This window comes from Coffea arabica, chromosome 5c (genome assembly GCF_036785885.1).
Source record: "Coffea arabica cultivar ET-39 chromosome 5c, Coffea Arabica ET-39 HiFi, whole genome shotgun sequence".
In the NCBI taxonomy this organism is placed as follows: domain Eukaryota; kingdom Viridiplantae; phylum Streptophyta; class Magnoliopsida; order Gentianales; family Rubiaceae; genus Coffea; species Coffea arabica.
In genome coordinates, this window is record NC_092319.1 from 42,929,989 (window position 1) to 42,953,278 (window position 23,290).

General features: G+C 36.6%; 5 protein-coding genes across 11 annotated transcripts; 1 reads left to right on the forward strand and 4 right to left on the reverse strand.

The window, feature by feature from the left end:
- Positions 1-720: 720 nt before the first annotated feature.
- On the forward strand, positions 721-2,429 carry LOC113688785 (zinc finger CCCH domain-containing protein 2-like). The gene has a single exon (XM_027206582.2). The coding sequence runs from the start codon at positions 851-853 to the stop codon at positions 2,042-2,044; it is 1,194 nt and encodes a 397-aa protein (XP_027062383.2). The 5' UTR covers positions 721-850; the 3' UTR covers positions 2,045-2,429.
- Positions 2,176-8,550, reverse strand: LOC113689988 (pentatricopeptide repeat-containing protein At5g16860). Of its 6 annotated transcripts, none has more exons than XM_027207818.2 (3): positions 5,402-8,550; positions 5,045-5,160; positions 2,176-3,801 (listed from the first exon to the last, which is right to left on the reverse strand). In XM_027207818.2, exon 1 carries the CDS (start codon positions 8,382-8,384, stop codon positions 5,844-5,846), a length of 2,541 nt encoding a protein of 846 aa, XP_027063619.1. In that variant the 5' UTR covers positions 8,385-8,550; the 3' UTR covers positions 2,176-3,801; positions 5,045-5,160; positions 5,402-5,843. The 6 variants fall into 6 exon arrangements, with proteins under 6 accessions (XP_027063619.1, XP_071907114.1, XP_071907117.1 ...); XM_072051013.1 differs by having other exon boundaries at positions 4,728-5,160; XM_072051016.1 differs by having other exon boundaries at positions 5,045-5,207.
- A 1,484-nt stretch (positions 8,551-10,034) lies between these two features.
- On the reverse strand, positions 10,035-11,506 carry LOC113706033 (uncharacterized). Of its 2 annotated transcripts, none has more exons than XR_011814849.1 (4): positions 11,401-11,500; positions 10,874-11,263; positions 10,363-10,599; positions 10,035-10,260 (listed from the first exon to the last, which is right to left on the reverse strand). XR_011814849.1 is itself a non-coding variant. In XM_072050211.1 (4 exons), exons 2-4 carry the CDS (start codon positions 10,892-10,894, stop codon positions 10,240-10,242), a joined length of 279 nt encoding a protein of 92 aa, XP_071906312.1. In that variant the 5' UTR covers positions 10,895-11,263; positions 11,401-11,506; the 3' UTR covers positions 10,035-10,239. The 2 variants fall into 2 exon arrangements, 1 of the variants encoding a protein (XP_071906312.1); XM_072050211.1 differs by having other exon boundaries at positions 11,401-11,506.
- A 14-nt stretch (positions 11,507-11,520) lies between these two features.
- Positions 11,521-12,733, reverse strand: LOC113689512 (uncharacterized). Its single transcript, XM_072050212.1, has 4 exons — positions 12,428-12,733; positions 12,045-12,304; positions 11,753-11,956; positions 11,521-11,676 (listed from the first exon to the last, which is right to left on the reverse strand). The coding sequence occupies exons 1-4, from the start codon at positions 12,528-12,530 to the stop codon at positions 11,521-11,523; spliced, it is 723 nt and encodes a 240-aa protein (XP_071906313.1). The 5' UTR covers positions 12,531-12,733.
- A 1,386-nt stretch (positions 12,734-14,119) lies between these two features.
- LOC113689513 (uncharacterized) lies at positions 14,120-18,596 on the reverse strand. The gene is made up of 3 exons (XM_072050116.1): positions 18,393-18,596; positions 16,844-16,913; positions 14,120-16,372 (listed from the first exon to the last, which is right to left on the reverse strand). Exon 3 carries the CDS (start codon positions 16,367-16,369, stop codon positions 14,120-14,122), a length of 2,250 nt encoding a protein of 749 aa, XP_071906217.1. The 5' UTR covers positions 16,370-16,372; positions 16,844-16,913; positions 18,393-18,596.
- Positions 18,597-23,290: the final 4,694 nt, after the last annotated feature.

The window sequence follows — 23,290 nt, forward strand, 5'->3', positions numbered from 1 at the left end:
CTTAATTATTATGTTTGTTAAAATTGAAGTAATTAATCAATCTGTCAATCCCCCCACTCCCCCCCTCTTAAGTTGCTTGAAAAAGCATATATTTTTATGGTTGGGATGTCTACTCAAGGACACTTATGTAAATTTCAAGACAAATATTGTACCTAATTAACCAAATCAAAACCATGTTAGAAATCTATGCTAACTACATATCAATAGTTCAAGAACTTTGGCTAAGGCCTAAATTCACTGCTATTTGACTCATTTTCACTCGGTATCACTTGGGATCAAGAGATGACAAATCATTTTTGGCCCTTAGATTTGATCCTACAATAAGATATTCTCCTAATATTAAGCATAAAAATCTTGGGTTCCGTTGAGATCCTTCAAAAAAACAAAGAAAAGAAAAACTATGTGGTATCCTAACCTATATGCACACAATTCATCGAATTACATCACCTCCATGAGAAGCAAAGAAAAAGTACAAGAGCTAGACTGTAGACTGTAGACTGTAGACATGACTTTTTCCCTTCAAGCACAACAAGAAGGACTCTTGCATGCAATTGTGTTATGTCGAGCTGCCACATATCTCACTTTGCATGCCAATTCCTTATACTATGCAGCCACGCATCACTCAGCCCATCCCTCACACCATCCTCGTCATTCTTTCACCCCCTCTTTCTCTCCCTTAACTTTCTCCTTAAATTATGAGTATATAAACCCTTTCTTCAATCTTTATGTCTTTGTACATCCCCCCGCCCCCTCCCTTTCTCATATCTTTTCTCCCTTCTCAACACTTCTTTTTCATGTCCCCCATCCTCTAGAGAGAAACGAAAAATCTTTCACAGTTTTCCTCAACCCCATGTCTTTATCAACATTCTCATCATCATCAGATATGACTAGCGTTTTTGCTGATCAGCAGCAGCAACACAAGTTTCACCAGCTCAGCTACCTCAACAAAAAGAGCCCTAGGGAGATTGAGATCCCACCAAGAAAGCTTCTCAGCCGCCGTGCTGCCGCCTCCGGGTCCATGCATCTTGATAGCGGTGACATGTTTATGGATTCTCCCAAAGCTGAAGAAGCCCTTCTTCAGAAATTCTTGCCTTACAACAACATTGATGATGATGATGCTGATCCTTACTCATCTGATCATTTCAGAATGTACGAATTCAAGGTCAGGAAGTGCACTCGCAGCCGTAGTCATGACTGGACAGACTGCCCTTTTGCTCATCCGGGAGAAAAGGCCCGGAGGAGGGATCCCCGAAGGTATCACTATTCTGGAACTGTTTGCTCTGAATTTCGCCGTGGAAATTGCAGCCGCGGCGATAACTGCGAGTATGCTCATGGTGTTTTTGAGTGTTGGTTACACCCCTCTCGCTATCGGACCGAGGCATGCAAAGATGGGAAGAATTGCAAGCGAAAGGTCTGTTTTTTCGCTCATTCGCCTCGCCAGCTACGTGTTTTGCCTGCCAGTTGTCACGAAACCGCTTCATCTCCAGTGAATTCTCCTGTTGAAAAGCAGCAGCAGCACCACAGGAATGTGAACCATTGCTGTATGTATTGCCATTCTGTTGCTGCTTCACCTACCTCTACTCTGATGGGGATGTCCCATTTGTCTCCGCCGCTGTCTCCACCGCTTTCGCCGCCGATCTCACCGGCGAAAGCGGCCCAGTTTTCTCCTGTTTCGAGGTACAAAGATCATTTTGCAAGCGTTGAGCCATGCGGGATGGCTCAGTTTGGTTCTGGTGGGATGGGTGGGATGAGTTACAAAGATGCATTAGCAGAGTTGATGAGCTCTATTGAGGCCATGCGCGTGAATGAGTCTTCATCTCGTGCAGCTGCAAGTAATAATGGGATTAGTTTACCATGGATTGATGTGAATTTCAATGGTGATGATCAGCAGCAGTTCATTCTGTCTCCTTCAACCCCAAGTCCAGGGACAAGCAAATTCCTGAGTAGGAATTTTCCAAGCAGGAATTTTATTGAAGAAAACAAGTTCACTGAAAATGGCCTGGCTGGACCTGATCTGGAGTGGGTCAATGATCTCTTGACCTAAATATATGTGCCAAAACCAAATGGACCACTATCTTGAATTGTGGCCATGATCAGGATGGTGATGAAAAATTGGAAGGAGAAGGAAGATAAATGATTTTTGTATAGGGTCCTTTTGCCATCCACACGAATCAGCTGAAGCACTAATTTTGTGTGAGATCGGAATTTGGGGGACTTGTGATTTTTTTTTTTTTAATTTGGCTGAAATCTTGGTTTGGGAACTTTTTTTTTTTTTTTTCCTGATGCATCTATTGTTCAATTTTAATTGTCGAATTCTGAGTCTTTCTAGTGTTAATATTTCGATGTTAATTAAGTTGTATTTGTAAGAGAAACTTGGAATTGCTTAGATGTTTTGATTAACACGCAACGAACAAGTGAATTCTGATCAATTCCATTGATGTCTTTCATCTTGTTTGTGAATATCATTTAATTGTTTTTCTGAGCTTTTATTTTATTACTGCTTTTCCAAGAACACAAATCATCTTGGGAGGATATTTCGGAAAAAATAAAGGGAAATAAATCGTTTAGAAAATCTCGTAGGACAGGTGGGGGACAAGCGAAATATGGGGATGGCTCACAAGAATAGATCAGAGAGTGACTTGAATAAGATGTTCAAGATTAATTACAAAAAAAAAAAAAAACCAACGAAATAAACCAGAGATTTTTTTATGACAGCATTAGATGTTAAAATATACTGGATCATGAGCCATAAAATCATCACTGTAGACAATGAATGAAGAAATAAACATCGATCCTTTTGAAATCTGATCATTGCCTTGAGAATTAAACAGGAGCCAGAGAGGAATTTTAGTGCAGTACAAATTAGACGTGGAAAGTGATAAAAGAACATGAATAAAAGTTAGAGAACCATCTTGATCGGATTCGTTACAACACTAAAGAACGTGTGTGTGAGCATGCTTTCCCCGACTACTACCATTTTCTAGACCCGTAATCGTTCATGGAATTCCCCACCTCCAGCATCACTTTTTATCTCTACCATGTGCATCTTTTCAGATGAAGTCTTAGAGATCTAAACAAAGTATTAATCTGACCATCCTTTTTGAAACATTCTTTACTCTTCTTCGCAAAATCTATTCTCTGGAATGTTCAAGAAATTGTACAAATGCCCTATCATGGAAGTGTATATTTTGCCCTTCCTTTTTTTTCTTTTTTTTTTGGGGGGTTTTATATCCTGTCTGATGAGTCACCGGCAGGAATATTGGACAGCCTTGCAAGAAGTTGATGATCAGCCGAAATAATGGCAGAAGATCATGAATTGAATATGCCTCTTTTTACAAAACAAAATATGAGGTAGATTCATGTACAGTTGCATAATTGCATGTTGTGAATGTATTGTCTTGTTTCCTAGGAGGGAGACTTACTGTTTTGGATAGCAAGGATGGTAGGGTAAATTTTCTGTCCTGTGAGAAGGGTTGTAGGGTAGCCAGGACCATTGCAGTCCCTTTAGGAATATGATTCCCCTCCAGATCCTATCCTTCTGCATGGGACTATTTGCACAATGCTGGGTTAGGTGGGTAGTTGTCACCTGTCGCTTGCCATATTTTCACAAGGAATGAATTGAAATGGAGGATAGCAGCCCATGCCCAAGAGAGCAGAGCGAGGTCCCCCCACCATGCCATGCCCCTTTGCAAGTTTGCAATGACTTACTGACCCACCAACCAGCCTTATCTATCACCATTTTTTCCTTTCCTTTTGTTTGGAATATAAGAAGAGATTAGTAATGACCAAGAAGCACACGACCTGTCAATTCAGAAAAAGGGTCAGTGATCAATTACTGTATATAAACACCTTAACAGCAATTGGAGGGATCAAAGTGAATTTGAAACAAACTTTCAAGGAATTAGAAGAGGGATCTGGAATAATGTTCAGTTGATTACAAGACAAGACAGTGCTCCGAACAGTAGGAGACAGAGAAAACGGTTGAATGATTAAACTTTGAGAACGCATCACGAATCCTTATTAACTAGAGAGCAAATTTTGCTTAAGAAGTGGTAAGCTAGATCAAAGGAATTTTGCATTTCACTTTTCTTTTGATGAAACAACTGAATTTTGTAAGCTAGATCCTTATTAACTGTAGTGTTGAATTAGTTGCATGGGAATCTTTAGCTTCTAAAGAAAAGAGAGAGGAAAGATTCAGGTGCTTAAGCTTTACCAAGAAACCGGAATTTGTTAGGAGAATGAAGCCATTTTCTGAAATTGGTGTTAGTTTTTTTCTTTTTTTGTGATAGGATCCACTTTATTGAATGGTCATGATATCCTGAATTTGATAAACAATGACCAAAAAACAAGAAGCAAGGAACAATAAATTTGCAATAACAACACACGATGTCCAAACTCAAGAAATTCCAATGGTCCATTCAGATCCATCGTCCCACTAAAAAGCATGGATGGAACCAGAGAATGTAATTTAGGGGGCAACTTTGTTACATGCAAATTTTGGAGTCAAGAAAAGGTTTTGAAAAATTCTGTGGGCACGAAAAGCATAATTTATGAAGGATATTTTTGAAAACTACTTAAACTTTCAAAGGGAAAAAATAATTTTCAAGTATCCTTGCCAATTTTTCTCTTCAACTACTTGTAACATATACTCAGAACTTTAATATACATGAAAACAAACTCATACACAAAACATTGCAACCAAGAGTTGTCCAGAGTGATTAAGCCACCTTTCCTGGGCAACTCATCATGGTTCAACCGTCATAGCTACAATTGGCAACACTTATTCCGCCTTCCATAGAATGTTGATATTTGAAGTCATGCAAAATACTGTTGCAGTCTCAAAGAAGCAATTTTTTAAGAACTCCAACTTGGTCACACGTTATCCAAACACCATCCAAGCCTCTAATGCACATTGCAAAAGCCCAAATGACCAAACTAGCATGATAAGATGCCATTTGTCATTTAAATTAATCAGCAAACTGCCACAAGGACTACACAACAACATAGTATCAAGAATAAGATATCATGAACACAAGACACTAACCAACTCCTCATCTCATTGATGCTGTAATTTGGTTCTCTGATGATGATGCCAGTGCAACAGATCTTGCAAGTGGTTGAGATTATTCTGAACAAAATCTGAGTCGACTATGGACCATTCTGTAGGTTCAACAGCAAATGATGATTTCATGGAATGCAATAATCATCTGAACGACAATGAGGTGGAGCAAATGGACATAAATGACAAAATTCGCCTCTTTAATTAATTTTTTAGTACAAAATAGAGGAATATATCGTCCAAAAAGAGCACAAGTGTGTGTGTGTGTGAGAGAGAGAGAGAGAGATATGTCAAACCAACTCTACTTGAAAGAATTGGGGTGATGACCAGTAGGGCTGTTACCTGACAACATAAGGCTCCTACTGCTGAAGGCAAAACTTTCGCTAGTCATTCAAATAGCCCCTGCTGTAAGGATCAACGAATTCTGAAGATCCTATGGCTTCAATCAACATACTTCGCACAAAAATCAGCTTCTGACTCGGGAGTTCTTTTTTGACAGGACTCCCCAAAAGTTGCATGCTACTTCAAGAAGCAGGTAAAAAACTGGCCGTCTAAAGCAAACGGAACATTTTCTCCAAAGTGATTTCAACGTGCCCATGGTAAGATGGTTCAGACATCCTTGGGACAGAAGTTACCTCCAGTGTTAGAGAGAGAGAGAGAGAGAGAGAGAGATTCAGCAGCAGAGGTTACCAGATACAAATCCATATGCACAGGTTGAATTATATCTTGCCATTCTCTTGTGATAAGCATCTCGGTCGGTAGGCAATCAAGGATATGCTATCTTTCACCAGTAGCCTTTGCAAGAGCAAGATCCATTCTTAAAATGGTGGAAGCGACTTGAATCCCTCAAAATAATTTCATGCTCAATAATCCTAGATATGTATGTCATAGCAGTGTGGCAATCCCCACAAACCCGCAAGTTTTTTGTGATCCTAATGGGCAGCCCCGGTGCTGATGTAAGAATGCCATAAGCAAGAGCCAATTTCTCACTGTGTTCTACAAGAAGATCCCCTTTTTCTTCATCATCTACATCATGGAGCGCAAAGCTTGTTTCAGGGACATAACCCATTATTTTAATCTGGTCAATAAGGTCTGCAAGTAAGTCATATATTTTCTCAGACATTGCATGAGTTCTGTCCCCTACATAAAAGGTTGCAGTCTCCTTCTTTCCTTGAACCCAACTGCAGCCAGGTCTCTTTTTTATACCTTTCTGTTTCATCACAAATCTGATCTTGGTCGCATCTTTCCAACGCCCAGCATTGGCATATATGTTTGAGAGAAGTGTGTATGTCCCATCATTCTCACACTCCAAGTCGGACAACTTGCTTGATGCATATTCAGCAAGTTCCACCTTTGCATGAGTCCTACAAGCCCCAAGCAATGCCACCCAAACTGCTGCAGTTGGCTCCATAGGCATTTTTGCAATAAGGTCCATAGCCTCATTCAAGCGTCCAGCACGGCCTAATAGGTCAACCATGCAAGCATAGTGCTCTGCCCCTGGCGCAACCCCAAAATCCTGGCTCATTCTGTTGAAATAATTCATTCCCTGATCAACCATTCCAGAATGGCTACAAGCATATAGGACCACAAGAAATGTCACACCATCTACAGGCAGGCCAGCTCTCCTCATCCCATCAAAAACTTGCAAGGCCTCCTTGCCAAAACCATGCATTCCATATCCAGTCATTAACGTCGTCCATGAGATAATGTTCCTCTGACCCATGGTATCAAACACAACTCGAGCGGCATTGACATCTCCAGATTTAGCATACATGTCTATCAAGCAATTGGCTACAAACAGCATTGCAGACTCAAAGCGGTTCCTTAACACATAAGCATGAATCTGTCTACCCAATCTCAGTGCGTTTAGACGAGCACAAGCCACAAGGGCACAAGATATAGTAAAAGCATTTGGTACTAGAAGCTTCTTTTGATTACTCGCCATCTCAGAAAAAAGATTCAATGCATCATTGGCTTCACCATGTTGTGCATGGCCACCAATCATCACTGTCCATGTCACTACATTCCTATCACTCTGTCCTACAGCCTCAAACATCCTATTTGCCACGTTGATGGACCTGCATTTTGCATACATATCAATCAAACCATTAATAGTCATCAAATCATCCTCCGGGTCATTCCAATCTAAGTTCAGCATTTTCTTTATTGAATAACAATGAATTTCTCTCCCCTTATCTAATGCCCCAGATGCAGCACAACCCGAAAGGACAGAAGCAAGTGTCACAGCGTTTGGCTCCGAGTTTGAAGCTCTCATCATATCTCTAAACACATCAAGAGCCTCTTTACCCAAACCCCTCTGAGCATATCCTGCAATAACAGCACTCCACGTCACAACATTCAAATGGATATTCTCGCCACGCATTTTCTCAAATAAACCAAGAGCATCATCATATCTACCAATCTGCGCGTACCCTGTCACCATGGCATTCCATGTCACGACATCCTTCACCTCCATTTGCTCAAACACTGTCTCTGCTTCATCCATAAATCCACATTTTGCATACATATCCAACAAAGCATTCCCCACAAAGATATCCTCTATTAAACCCCTCCGCAGAGCATGTCCATGAACTTCCTTACCACTACCAAACGCATTCAACGAAGCACAAGCAGGTAATACATTTACCAAACTAACCACATCAGCACGCAGCTGGGAGAAACCAACTTTTGAAGTCATTAACGCAAACATTTCCAGCACCTTTTCAGCATCACCACTCTGCAAATAAGCAGCCGAAATCGAATTCCATGAGATAACATCAAAAACATCTCTCTGGGACATTTCATCAAACATCCGGCGAGCATCATCCAACTGTCCACATCTACCGTACATAGCTATAAGGGCATTACCAACAAACACATTGGAGTAAACAAAGCCATCCCGGAAAGCAATACCATGTACAGAACCGCCCCAATGAAACCACGAGAGCTCGCCGCAGGCCTTAAGAATATACGGATACGTATAACCATCTGGCTTCCAGCTAAGCCTCAGCATTTGACGGAATATGCGTAGTGCATTTACGCAATCCTGAGCGTGAAGCACGGTATTCTTGATGAGGGTATTCCAATAGAAGACGGAGGCAGGGGACGGCAACGGCAGGAGACATTGAAGGGTCTCTAGTGCTTGTTCAGGTGAATTGGAGGAAACGGCTTCTTCAAGTAGTTTAATATGGTTGTTGGACGGTTGAAACTGTGAGGGGATATTACTATTATTACTATTGATGGCTGCGGCGGCGGTGACGGCAGGTGCTTCCAGCAATTGTTTCTTCCTACTCAAATTTCCAACAGTTCTTAATCTCATCATCATCTTGGATCATCAGCCAATTTGGGAGCCTTTCTATTATTCTGGATTTTCAAATGCAACGGCACTCTCCATGGGCAGTACCCATGCCCACCCAGAAGATGATTTTGGGCGGGTCGAGATTATTTTGATCGTTTTTACTTTTTCAGGCTCATGATGACTTAAGTTTAGGATTTTTTTTCTTTTGTGGTGGGAAAAGAATTAAGCTTAGAAGTTTATTCCAATTTTTTAGATTTTGTTAGAAGTTTTTTTTTTTAATCTACCATTGGATTGTTTTTGACAGTGTTATTATTTCCTACTTGATTAGCTTTATGGACCACTAAAATATAATTATATAAAAGAAACTAGATAGTCATAAAAATGGATAAGAATTGGGTTTGTTTGGATTGAGCATTATTTACCCAGTTTTATTTACTTACATAATCATTACAATTTCCAATATACCTTTTTATCTTCCCAATTACCTTTTTATCTCACATATATCACATCACAAAAAGTGCTACCGTAAAAATATTTCAAATAATCCCAAATAACTTACAATCCAAACAAACCAAATATTAATTAATATTTACTTGTCCTCTTAGATATTTCACCCATTTTCATTACTCATTTGACTTCTTTCTTCTTTTCTCTTTGTGAAAACTAGTTAGAATGTGAGGTGCATAGCTAAGTATTTTGTGGTTAAGTATATACATTTTGAAGAATTTAGACCCGTTTGAATTGCTATTTTTAGGAGTTTTTTATAGAAAAATATATCTTATCAATTTAATATATGTGAGATAAAAAAATAATAAAAAATGTGTTCACGAAAAACATAAAAATTTTTATACAGAAAATCACAATTCAAAGGCTGGTTAGTCCAGCACAATGTGAAAGGTTTCATTGGTGGCTCCTCTTCAATGGGAGGGATGCTTCTAACACTGAACACACCTGAAAGAACAGAGCCAAAATGAATGTCTAGGCCAGTCAGTGGAAGAAAAGACTCACTACAAGAAAAATTATATTTGGAGGCGCAACAAAATGATGCAATAGGAAACTTTTAGAGGCACTTAGACTATTGAGGCGCACACATCAAATGTCTACTAAACTACCCGTTTGGAAAAGGTTGGAGGCGTTTTTTAACGTCATGTTTAATGAATTTGATGCATTCACAATTGCCATGATAGAAATTGCAAATAGGCACACACCAATGCCTCTAAAGATGCCCTATAAAGGCACTTTACTTGGTATCATTTTTGCCCTTTTTAGGACACTTTTACGTGTTGCCAAAAAGTAATTGTCTAGGCACAATGAAGTGCATTATATACATTAATGGAGGCAGTTTATAGTGTAGTGTTTACCTGTCTTTCAAGGCATTTTCTACCATTGTAAAAAGGAATCTTCAAACACTCAAAAAGTGTCACGATATGTGGTTTTACTAGGTGCATTAGTTTCAATGTAGGCATTGGCAAGTGCCTCAATAGATGTCTTTTTTTTGTGCAATTTTCATCTAAATTTTCTACTCTAATCTCCTAATACAATACGCCAAACACATAATATGCAATTGTAAGACAACCACTATGCCAAAGAATATAAATCTGCTTGAAAGTAAAAAATTGGTGACATCCTAAATAAAGCAAAAAGTTCCACAAATCTGAAGTTAATTCAAAAACTAGCATTAATACTTCTTTAAACAAAAGGCTGTCATCCAACTCTTGCAATAGAATCCAGCAACATTCTCAAGAACACAAAATATCCCACAAATTTGAAGTTAACTCAAAAACTAGTATTGCTTCTCTAAACAAAAGGCTGCTGTCCAACTCTTGCTTCTCTAACAAAAGGCTGCTGTCCAACTCTTGCTTCTCCAAACAAAAGGCTACTGTCAATCCTCATGAATCTTCACCTATAAAATTAGTAGATTAAGTAAGAACACCACTTCATTATCCATCCAACTTACAAATATTTGTAAAGAAAAAAACTTGAACAATCTTGTGTCAAATTATACCAATTTCAGTGGCCAAGCAATCGGTGCACCAAGTGCATCTTCAATTGTTTGCAATAGCCCATAAGGCCTAATCAATTGTTCATTGCGTTCCATCACGATTTGTACTAGTATTTCACACCAACATGGTCCTAATGGTTGTCCACCAACAACTTTAGAAGGATCAATTCCTTGGAGACGACCAATAGCTAGACATTTTGTTGGATCAAACAAGCTGAAAATATCCACCCAATCACCTTCCTACAAGATAATTTGAAGTCATAGAATTGAATTAGGTAGATTTATTTTTTAAAAAAATTTGGTAGAGTTTCCCCTGCATTTTGAGCATTTCTCCAATTTTCAGCAATAAAACTTAATAACCATGACTTTACTAAGTTGAAATTACCATGTTTTACTATTCAATATAACCAAACAAAGTAGCAGTTTAATGAATCAACAAGTTTCAAACAACAAAAGTGAGTATCCTCATATGGTATAATCACAATAAATTCTTGAAAAATAATCATGAATATACCTGAAGAGAACGAGCACCCATAGGAGATTTTGAAACATGATTAGAGGACGTTGAATTTATCGAGCCACCAGTTTTTTAGCCACTATTTTGCTGCTGACACACCATTGCTTTGAGCTCTGCAAGTTCTTTGGCTTGGTCTTTCAGCTGCTGATCTTGCTTAGCAAATTTATCTTCCATCTTAGAAATTGCTGCCTTTTGCTCCATAACGATACGCTGACAAGTGCTGCGACTAGGTACGTTACCCCATTTGTCTGATGGTGTCACACCTAGACCATACATGCGCACACGCCCATTGTTATCTTCCCCAAATACTTGGGCAAATGCATCATTACGACCAACATCATCATTAGAACCAGGGGGAAGTTGGCTAACTTTTTCCTTCAAAGCTTGCTGTATTTAAAATCCAGAAAAAATTCAATATTACTAAAGTCGATTATCTTACATTAATGAAGATAAAATCAGTCCTAAGTTAGTAGACAATTTAAGTCATTTAGAGTACTAATTTCATCAACCAATTAATAACTTACTAATGTAGCTGCAACGTCATCATTTCCCGGGTTTCCGTTTGAGTCAGTATAACAGTGTTCGAACATATCAACTCGTGATGGGAGATGACCTAATTTTTTCATCTATAGAAAATGAAGTCTTCATAAGACCACTAGGTGATACAAGAAAAAACTAAATAAAACTAAAAGGTTTAAAAGATTTACCAATTTCTTTCGAATTTGAGCATACGATTTCTTCCCTGTCTTATGATTCATTGTTTTCTTAGCCCGACTCATCTTATTCTTTTCGCTGGTATTCTGAAATTATAGAAAAATAGTGAAAACTTATAATCTCAACATAATGGTTGATATTTAATAGTTAAAACAGTTATACCTTTGTTTCCTCTAAGCTCCAGTAAGCCAGAAGATTTCTCCACTGATCTTTCAAGATCCGCTGATCCCTATTGTTAATTTGACTCTCAATGGATTCATTTGGATTGTAATATTTTGCCTTTAAAGCTGATTTCCAATTTCTCCATTTTTTGCCGATTGATTTCAAAGTCCAAAAATCTGCACCTGGAGGAAGACGAAATTTTTCCTACAATAACACCTCAAATAGTTAGATCCATATTTTTGTCATATAAAGGGTACAGCTGTATATTTGCATCAAGCAAAATGTGCATTACCTTCACCAATACAAGCATGTCTTGCTTCTTATCATTTGTCATTTCACGCCAATCTGTCACGTCTAGAGGAGCATACTTTCCATTTCTTGCTATTGTTCCTAAGAACTCAGTAAATTTGGACTTGTTCTTGCCAACAGGCTCACCATCCTTATCAAATCTAACTTTGTACCGATGACAACTACTAGGTTTACCCCATATTTCTGTCATATATGTTGGCCCTCTAGTTTTTCTTTGTGAATTTTCATCTGCATTTTCTTCATCTATAACCATGAAATATGACGCCGGTGAATTTCATTACCAAAAAAAACTAGTAGAACTAAAAGTTTTGAAACTGAATCTCAAGAATGAAAATCAGAACTGGGCATGACTTATTAGAGATGTACCTGTAGAGTTAGGCTCCTCAATGTGAATCTGATTTTCAGCTATATTCTCGTGTTGATCAACAAGTGTATTTCCGGTAATCTTCTGTCTTTTAGTCCTTGCCATTCCTACAAATAAAAATATTTAACAAATAAAAGAACACAAATACAAAAAGGATAGCAAAATCTCAAACGAATATGATAATAGAAAGGCTACAACTAGACTGAAAATTTTCATCTACTAACAAATCAATTTTAAAGTGCAAGTAAGTAAGTTAAAACAGAAATTTTAAAATAGACAAATGCAAAGGCACAACAAGGTTAATCTGAATTTGCATCTACCAGAAAATGCATGTGAAATTGCAACCACGTTTATAGTTACAACTTTTACAGTTTTAATAGCAAAAACCAAACATTTCAACAATTCAGGCTAGTGGAGTATTTCATCTCCATCATCTTCTCGAACCCATCGAATGTCTTCATTCTCATTGTCCATTTGAGTTGTTGAGGTAATTGTGCTCTGCAAATACATCTCAATATCACATACGGGGTCCATCATAAACTCATTCCTAGGAGATGTAGCAACAACAACACTCCAGCCTTCAGCTAAAGGGTCTTCAACATAAAAAACTTGTGAAACTTGGGTTGCTATCACATATGGCTCAGGGTGAGGCTTTACATTCTTGAAGTTGGCCAATGTGAATCCATCCTCATCTTGCTTTAATCTTTTGCCTTTTGATATCCAATCACATTCAAATAAGGTGACAGTTCGGCCTTCAGTGTAATTTAACTCAAGGATATTCGTCAAAATACCATAGTAAGCCAAGTCACTTAAAATTGGATTATTATCTTTAGTACTCGAAAAGCTTGATGTTGTTGCATTGACAAGAACCCCACTATTCTGAGTTTTCCTCTGAGATTCTAATTGTCTTGTATGGAAGCGAAAGCCATTGACAAGAATCTTTTGATATGTTCTCCCCACATTATTTGGACCCCTAGCCAGAAGTTTCAAATCTTTGGAGATGTCAACACCATCAGCCACTTGAATCTGTTTAACCTATTATATACAAAATGTAACAATGACAAATTTCTTCTTTTATGCATAAAAAAAAAAGATAATAGAACCTGTAAGATTGTTGAGCTTACATGGTCCGAAAACCAATCTGCAAAGTTCTCACAATGAATACGCTCAATGACATGTTTTCCAGCACATGGATTTTGCTCCTCCACCATTTTATGGTGTTGGCTGCATATAGAAACTCACTAAGTATTTAACATATATAATTTTTTGAATTGAAAGGAATTTACTTACTCAACATATGGCTTGATGTGGTCGCAATTAAATAGCACATATTGATGTGCTTTTCTCAAAATTTCATTGCTGAAATTTGTTGGAGTTCCTTTTCCTAATGGACGACATGAACTGGAAAATACATCGAAGCCTTCACTTGAGGTGTTGCCCACATCATCATTTCTACTTGTCCGATTAAACTTCGTTTCAACATAATCAGCTAGGTATAAGGAACAAAAATTCAAACATTCCTCAGCTAAATACCCTTCAGCAATACAGCCTTCTGGTCGACTTCTATTTCGGACGTAGGATTTCAAAGTTCCTAAATACCTTGACAAGGCAAGTTTTAATTCAGGTTTAGAATATTGAGATGAAGTTAATGATAAAAAATGTCTAAAATTTTCAAAATACTTCACTTAAATATTTCATGAGTACCTTTCTATAGGATACATCCACCGATAATGGACAGGCCCTCCTATTTTCGCTTCGCTAACCAAATGAACAGCTAGATGTACCATCACATTAAAAAAGGATGGTGGAAAAATCCTTTCTAATTGACAAAGTATGATACCAATCTCTTTTTCCAAATGAACTAAATCTGCTGGATCCAAAACTTTGGAGCACAACTTGCGAAAATACCTGCTCAATTTGATCAAAGGAGAGCGAACTGCTTTTGATAAAGTCCTGCGCAGAGCTATTGGGAGAAGTTGTTGCATCAAAATATGGTAATCATGACTTTTTAATCCAGAAATTTTTGGTGGCTTTACTTTAACACATCTAGAAATATTTGCTGCGTAGCCATCTGGAACTTTTATCCCTTTCAAAACTTTGCAAAATATCTCCTTTTCCTTCTTTTTCATTGTAAAGCAAGCTGGAGGCAGAACACTCCTACCATTTCCCTTCTCAATGGGATGCAATTCTGATCTTATACCCATATCACGAAGGTCAAGACGTGACTTTTTATTATCTTTGGTTTTTTCCAGATTCAACAATGTAGCCACAATGATCTCACTGATGTTCTTCTCAATGTGCATAACGTCAAGATTATGACGTATCATATTGTCTTTCCAATAGGGCAAATCAAAGAAAATACTTAATTTTTTCCAATTAAATGGCAATTCTGGATTGTCACTAACTGTCTTCCCAAGTTTAATACTATAACCAGCTAACTCATCTAAAATTGTAGACCCCATTAACCTTCCTGGTGGTTTTCCATACTCTACAGCTCCATTGAAAGATTTAGCATCTTTGCGAAATGGATGGTTCATTTCCAAGTACCTTCGATGCCCCATATAGCAATATTTTCCCCAATTTTGCAGATGCTGTGAAGATGTGTATTTATGGCATACAGGACATGCAAGTTTTCCTTTAGTGCTCCATCCGGAGAGGATTGCATAACCTGGAAAGTCACTGATGGTCCATAAAAGTGCTGCACGAAGTTGAAAGTTTTCTTTTCTTGATGCATCATATGTATTCACTCCAACATCCCACAATTCCTTTAATTCTGCTATGAGAGGTTTTAAATATATATCAATATTATTTCCTGGTGCAAATGGACCGGGTATCAACAATGACAACATAAAGTTCGGTTGTTTCATACACATCCATGGCGGCAAATTATATGGCATCAATATTACCGGCCAAGTGCTATGAGTTGAACTCATATTTTTGAATGGGTTAAATCCATCTGATGCTAGGCCCAACCTCACATTACGAGAATCTTGAGAAAATTCTGGATGATGAAAGTCAAATGTTTGCCAAGATGGAGAATCAGCAGGGTGCCTCATGTTACCATCCTTAGTACGACCTTCTGCATGCCATCTCATATGGCCTGCAATTTTGGAGGACATAAATAGGCGTTGTAACCTATGTTTTAGGGGAAAATGCCATAAAACCTTATGCGGTATTTTTCTTCCCTCACCAGTCGGATCATTTTCAGATTTAACCCATCTAGATTCTTTACATGTTTCACAATGCTTTCTTCTTGCATCTACCCCCCAATACAAAGTGCAGTCATTCGGACATGCATCATATTTATCATACCCAAGTCCTAATTCCTTCATTAACTTTTCAGCTTCATAATAAGACTTAGGCAAACCATCCATTGCATCTGGAAAGGCTTCTTTCAACAAATCAAGTAACATATCAAAAATTTTGTTGCTGAGTTTACCAAGGCATTTGAGGTGAAGCAACCGAATCATAAAGGAAAGTTTTGAGAATCTTTTACATCCAGAGTAAAGCTCTTTGTTAGAATTATCAATTAGATTGTAAAACTTTTCAGCTTCTACATTGGGCAATTGGCTTTTGTATTCAGTTCCATCTATCCTTGTATAATCTTGTTCAGGAATTCCCATTGCATCATGAACCAAACCATGCATGTCATCAAGTTCATCCCGTACCCCATGTGAGATATCATAGGAAGTAGGTTTTGGTGCACTAGAGTAAACAAATTCTCCATGAGCTGCCCAATGGGTGTATCCTTTAACAAAACCATAAACTTTCAAATGAAGTTCTGCATTCTCCCTGGTAATACATACACCACACTTACATTCTTTACATGGACATAATATCATCCCATTTATACTTGAATTCTGGAATGCATAATCTAAGAATTTTTGCAAACCATCCCAATATTCTTTGCTTCGTCTATTCTTTTGCATCCAAGTTTTATCCATATTCTGTAACCATGACAAATTTAACCTTAAAATATACACATACATACATATACATATACATATATAAGCAAAAGAAAGCAATTAAGAATAATATTAACAAAGAGCATCACTCATACAACAAAAAAATTATTATGATACCAAGAAGCTATTTGGAAGTCAACGAGAAGGTCACTGTTTGAGATAAAAGCACAAGACATGAGAACCCCAAAGGTTTTCCGCTACTAGCCATTTATCACGTGTCACCAAGTAAATAGTTTTTTACACAAATCAATGTTAAGAATAAAATTTGCAGGTCATATAATATATCTACTGCAATGACACTCCAGTTTAAAAAAAAATTAAGAATCCAAATGACCAAAAGATGAAAATGAACGTACATTACAGGTTCAAACAAATGAACAAATTTAATATCATATATGTAACTTAATCTAATTCCTAATAAAAAAGAACACAAGAATATAAGTTGGCTTGTACCTCTAGCGAAATCAATGTGCAACGTCTTCAAAATGATTTCTTTTCACAGATAGCTATCTTTAATTCAAACCTGTGGTGAAACATTAATGAACTTTAGTAAAATTTTAATATTTTGAATAGGTGCTGTACGTACTTCTCTAATTATTCAACAAGAAAAATAACATCAGCTTGCAAATTTCTTGAAGAATATTTTAAAAAAATGAGAAAGAACCAAAAGTGTTGAATGACTTTTCCTAATTATTCTGAAACAAACAGAACAGGGCATGAAAATATAAATGCACCAACATATATAAATGCATCAGCTTACTATGCAAATAGAACAAGGCATGCACATTATTATGAAGCAAACAGAACAAGGCATTAGCTTACTTTCTCTATGTACATATATAAATAAACCAACATATGCATGAAAATGATCCAAGGCATGCACATTTTCCCCATGTGAACAGAAAATCACAAATGCAAATTATTCTCATTGAATAACATTTTCATAAAAAACATTGGGATAGCAGGAATTTTATCTAAACTCAAGAAATAAAAAGATTTTATGTTCATGTTTGAGGGACCAACTTTGCTTTACAAGTTAAAATTTAGAAACCTCTGTATTGGTGCCAATTATTTTTCTGGTAAACTTAATTGCCATATTACCATAATATGAATCAAGTTTGGAAACTCAACTACAACTCAAACAATTGCTAACAGTTAACTTTCTTCCCAATTCACTAGTTCTGACTTTGCCAAATTTTACATGTTTTTCCGAAACCAAATGACATGAACAGTACACCATCTTTGACATTCTTAGTAGTTACTAGTCAATAGAAGTAAAGCACCTAGGATTCTATATCCTATATTTTGTGTCAGCCCAGTTGCACTAACGTAGGAATAGAAACCAATTCCCAAGTTCCAATTCGGTTGAGAGAAGCATTAACTACATAATCATAATGTCCTGATTCAATTCTCAGACATCCATTTTTCCCCTTTCCCTTCCACTTTTGTACTTGAATTTAAAAAAAAACTCTACCACTATTTTTATACACTTTATTATACTTTGTATCAGCGTATTATTACCTGACTGCTAAAGTACTTTGTAGAATCAGTAGGCTAAAGTAAATGCAAAAGGTGCTTAGAAATTCAACAGGATTGCAAAAGGAAGCCTCAATTGATCGATCGGGCTTAGTCGCCAAATACCAGATCACACGGCAGGGTTTGATGGGTTTGTCTTGCTTAATATTAACAATCGGCCGCGGTGGGAGAATGGGACTGCCTCCTGAGTCCTGAATTGGTACTGTCGATGGCCCCAAGGCCGAAACAAGGAGGCGGACACATTCTATGTGGCATTACATTAGATACCAGCAAAAAAAAACCAGCAATCAATCAACCAGCCAACTGCTTTTAATATTGCCCCATGTTTTTCTCCATCACATTATTAATACTCAACATAGAAATCAGATTTTAAAAAAAGAAAAAAAAATCAAACTAGCAACAGGGGAGAAAATAATTCAGTGGGCAGGCAAAGCATATGATTTTCAAAAACCCATAATACACTTACCTTTTAACCACTAAACCATCCTTCTCTTCTTCTGGTCAAATTGGAGTGCATCTAAAAACTCAAGATAGAAAGGGAGATGGTAGGGATTAAAGAATGAAAAAAAGAGGCAGAAATGAAAGATTGATTTTGACGATGATGGATTTTGTGAATAGGGTCCAAGGGTTTAGATTTGGAGAAGAAACTGAGGGAACTTTTTGGTGTGAATTGTAAGAGGCGGAGACCTTTCAAAGAGAAATGTATTGGGCAAACTTTAGTGAAGCGGCAAAATTTTCCTTGCCGCGTTTTTTTTTTTCTTTTCCCCGCGCTTTTTCTCCATTTCATTTATACCAGTGACAAAACTACGTCGTTTCTATCTCAATTTCCTATTACTTCTGCTGACATTCACAAGTAATGCCCTAATAGCTATTCTAATTTGACATATCAAAATTTTCAATTTAGAAAAGGGATAATTTCAGAAACCTCCCCTGACTTGTCAATTGGGTTGCCAAACTCGTTTTTTGACTTGTCCATTGAACTACATTTACCATACCGCCCATGAATAGATGGGTATGAGAATCATAAAATTTTACTTATGGATATAAACAATTGGGTAACGTAACCGACCCAATTAACCCATCTACCACCACTCAGGTCATTTCACAAATACATTCATCAGACAAAGCTTTCCTCTTGTCACAAAAATTCAAAGCAATGTGGTACATGTTCACAAGCAAGCAGGTTAAAATCCCGCCTGCATAATAACGCTGAAACCCGCAAGCGGGATTCTGTGTTTTTTCTATTTCAAGGTTAGCTCGCATGCGGGTTAATGTTATATTTGAGCGCGAGAAGAAAAAATTGGTAATTAGGCTCTTTGGGCATTATAAGTAAATATTTAAATTAATGGTAGTTTTATTACATCAATATTATTGTATTATCATTATTATGATTATTGTATTATTTCTTATGCAAATATAACATTTAATTATTTAAATTTGATTTTATTTTTACAATTTATAAAATTTTTATCACTTATATAATATTTTTAAAACCCTAATACATCTAAATTTGATTTTATTTTTCAAATTTATAAGATTTTTATTTAAAAAAATGGGATACGGATAAGATATCCAGTTGGTTCGATTTGCATAGGTGCATATGAGAATATCCGAATACTCTTTAAACCCGCATGCGGGTTTAAGGAGATTATGGCAACTCTCTGACACACTAGTTACCCATCCAACTTGTGTGTAACTAAAATATATTTAAATAATATATTTCATATTTTTGTTATTTAGAGTTTAACAAAACATTAATATTGGGTAGATTTGAGGGATATGCATAATTTTGCATATTTGTAGGAATATTAGAAAATGGAAAATTTGGGTAAATTCCCAAATTTTGGAGGTAAGGTGAAATCCAAGAACTAAAACAGTCATTTATAAAACCTTAACAGTAATAAGGTGCAAACCAAAGCTGCAATCCAAGAGTAATATCATTACAAATTTCATAACCATACATTAAATAAATAGAAATGCAATCCAATACTATCCAAAACACAAAATGTCTTGGGTATAATAGTAATTTTGCATTATATGATGTCAACAATTGGGTCCCAAGTTCTGCCAGGGGAGGTCAGTGTAATTGTGGAAACCTCAGGGGAGGTCAGTGAAATTGTCAGAAACCTCAGGGGAGGTTTCTGAAATTATCCCTTTAGAAAAATATAAAACAAAGTGCAATGGTATTTGGTTCATGTTATTTTATTATGACACTCACTTTTTTATGTCTTCATAAAACATGTAAAATGACACTTACAAAAAAGTGTCCTTATAGGTATGTCATAATAGGACATTTTTCTTGTAGTGACTCCAAGTACTGCATTAAGTACTGCATTACTTTTTATAAGCAAGAAAGCATTGAGAATTAGATTCATAGAAAGTTAGTAGACCTCAGTCTAGTAGATAATGACCAGAAACATGCCCATGAAGCTCACAAAGTAAGACTTGCTGATAGATGGGCGAAAGAAGCAATAACATATATATTAGCCAAGGGTTGGAAGTACGCACTTAAATATATAGTTTCTAAACTGGAATCAGGAGGAACTTGTTGAAGGAACAGGACAAATGAATGGCAAAACCTGCAATATGCATAAATGTATATGCGGAAATTTCTTGAGCGAACAAGGCTATTTGTTTCACAGCCCTTCTATTTACATTGATGCTTGGAGCATATTTACTGGTTTGGCTAATTAGTTGTTTCGCATCAAATCATTGCAGCCTGAAGCAAAAGGCTTAGCAGTCTATTTTACTGCAGTTTCTCTTACAAAATCCTATTTACTACTATGTATTTAAGAACCGTTGGATGCTTGTTTTTGCTTCATTTGGTTTCTTGGAGTTTGGTCTCAACATCTTGGTTTTCTTTTGTATTGAAAGTTGGCTGGTTCTGTTGTGTGTTCTTCAACAGGAAGGGTGGCTGTGACTCATGTCGAGTTGTCCCGTTCATATAGCTGGGATTTTGAGACTTCATGGTAAGCAGCCTATTATATTGTATCTTGTCATGTTACCACTGCCAAAAATATGTGTGAATTTCCTGTCATTGAAGATGCTTGTAATGTCAACTTCTTGGCTCTGTGTGATTATAATGATGTAATATCATGAAGCCTGTAATTTGAAGGAGTCTCTTCTTTGACAAATGCTATTCCAAAATATTTGGGTAGCCTTAGCATCCATGCAACACTATCGCGTAACTACAAGATAATTCTGATATTAAATAATAAAGTAGTACTCTTTTTTTTTTTTCGCAACGATAGAATTTCTATAATCTAAAATAATTCTTGAAAATTGATAAGTTGTCTGAAAAGATTAGAAGATAGATAAGTTTACCTCACATAATCTATTTGAAACGCTCAATTCACCACATTATACACTTACAAGACACCATAGTAATATACATACTAAAGTTAACGTTGTTTATAGAAGTTCAGTAATTTTTATTCATCTATGATCGCTAGATCTCTCAGTACGAGTCATTAAACGATAAATAGAACTTCATCCTGAACTATTTTTAAAAAATAATAATTTTTTCCATATGATTAGCTAATAAAACCCTATAGTATTAGAGACCTAAATTCTTACCACTAAATTTAGAGTACGTTGACAGTATATACACTATCACCGTCGGATCCATGATATGTGTGGAAAAGTTAAATTTTAACCCATAAATGATGAAAGAGTCTTTATTAATTTTTTTTTTTATCGTAACAGTAGAATTCTTATAATCCAATTTAGGGAAAAGGGAAAAGAGACTCTATATGAAATAGAAACTCCATTGAAAAAAGTCTGTCACGTAAAATGACAAAATGATAGAGATTTTGTTTGGATATTGTATTATTTAAAATATTATTTGAAATAATTACTGTAGCACTTTTTGTGATATAATGTATGTGAGATAAAAAAATAATTAAAAATATAAAAAATTAGATTAAAAAATATGTTTATAATACAAGCGAAATATTATTTAAAATAATTTTGATATCCAAACACTCCCAGAATTTCTTGACCTACTACCCATCAAGACTGATAGTTATCATCAGGTCAGAGGCCTAGTGGCTGAGTATTTATTAATCAATTACGCTTTTACAAGCCGCCGCCGCCGCCGCTGCCGCCAAAATAATCTACTACGTAGTGCGTTCTATATGACCTGTGCGTTTCATTCTATTCTATTTCTAGCTGAGCTGCTAGTGCAAGGTGCCCTTTCTGATTCGCGTGAGACGTGGCGAACAAAGATGCAATTTCCGAGTAGCCACCCAAGAAAGGGGCAGTGGGCCCACGTGATAGACTTGTTCAAAAATGTAAGGAAATAGTAGTAGTATTGATATGATTACCGACACCTGTGTCTAGATTTTTGACACGTAGTTGTTTAATCACTAACGTGCGTCACGGGACTGTCATCAGGCGGCCCGGAGCACCGTAATCCTCAGTCCTCACCCACCCCGCCCCTCGAGCGCGCCACACGGGTTTTGATGTAGTATTCATTTTGTCCCATTTAGAAAAATTTTATCACTGCCGAATCAATTAACTACTACTTGGTAATCCTAATAGTTGATTTTTTTTAATGACTAAAATACTCCTATTGAATTTTTTTAATTAAATTGTTGATTACCAACTGATGAATACTCCTATTCATTGGATGCAACTGAAAAATAATTTATCAAGTATACGATTAATGGAGGATCAGAGTTCCTTTATTTTGAAGTAAATATTTGATTTGAGAGATTTGGAGTACGAACGTAACCGTTCTAGGCGCTGTAATAATACTTTTAAATATTTTATAAATTTACATGAGTTATTTATAAAATTTCATAACAAAAACACATAATTAATATATGCGAGATTCACATAAATAATAATAAAATATTATAGTGCCGTTGTAAGTAGAGTATTAACGAATACTTGTTTATAAAGTATTATACTGTTCTAGACGATTGCCACGTGCCCCACAGCGCGTCCTGATCTGAGGACCCGTGGTGCGTTTTCATGAGAGAGAATTGACGTCATCCTGCTGACGGTCACCACTGTAACAGGAGCGGAACCGATGCAGCGGTGGCCTTTTGGCTTTTTGTGGCACGACCGGCAGCGGTGGCTTTTATATGCTTCGTGCTAGGAAGGAAGCGAAAGAAAAAAAAAGAGGAAATTCTATATTCAACCCCCAAACTTTCTGTATTTTCTTTTTTCTATCCCAAATTAGTCTTAAATTAAAATTCAAGTCGCCATATGAAAAATTATAACCGAACAATTGCATTCAAAATTTCATTCATTTCAAATGCTTCCAATTGAACATTTTTCACATTACCATTTGGGTATAGCAAGTGTGTTTTTAGGTTCTCTTGAAAAGTCTTTCATCCAAACTTGTGAAATTAGAGA

Coding starts and splice junctions, on each gene's coding strand:
- LOC113688785 (XM_027206582.2), top strand. CDS start 851: ATGTCTTTATCAACATTCTCATCATCATCAGATATGACTAGCGTTTTT.
- LOC113689988 (XM_027207818.2), bottom strand. CDS start 8,384: ATGATGATGAGATTAAGAACTGTTGGAAATTTGAGTAGGAAGAAACAA.
- LOC113706033 (XM_072050211.1), bottom strand. CDS start 10,894: ATGGGTGCTCGTTCTCTTCAG. Junction 10,600..10,873: donor TGGGTGCTCGTTCTCTTCAG/GTATATTCATGA, acceptor ATTATCTTGTAG/GAAGGTGATTGGGTGGATAT. Junction 10,261..10,362: donor TTGCTTGGCCACTGAAATTG/GTATAATTTGAC, acceptor CTAATTTTATAG/GTGAAGATTCATGAGGATTG.
- LOC113689512 (XM_072050212.1), bottom strand. CDS start 12,530: ATGGCAAGGACTAAAAGACAGAAGATTACCGGAAATACACTTGTTGAT. Junction 11,957..12,044: donor ACATGCTTGTATTGGTGAAG/GTAATGCACATT, acceptor GTGTTATTGTAG/GAAAAATTTCGTCTTCCTCC. Junction 11,677..11,752: donor GGAGCTTAGAGGAAACAAAG/GTATAACTGTTT, acceptor CTATAATTTCAG/AATACCAGCGAAAAGAATAA.
- LOC113689513 (XM_072050116.1), bottom strand. CDS start 16,369: ATGGATAAAACTTGGATGCAAAAGAATAGACGAAGCAAAGAATATTGG.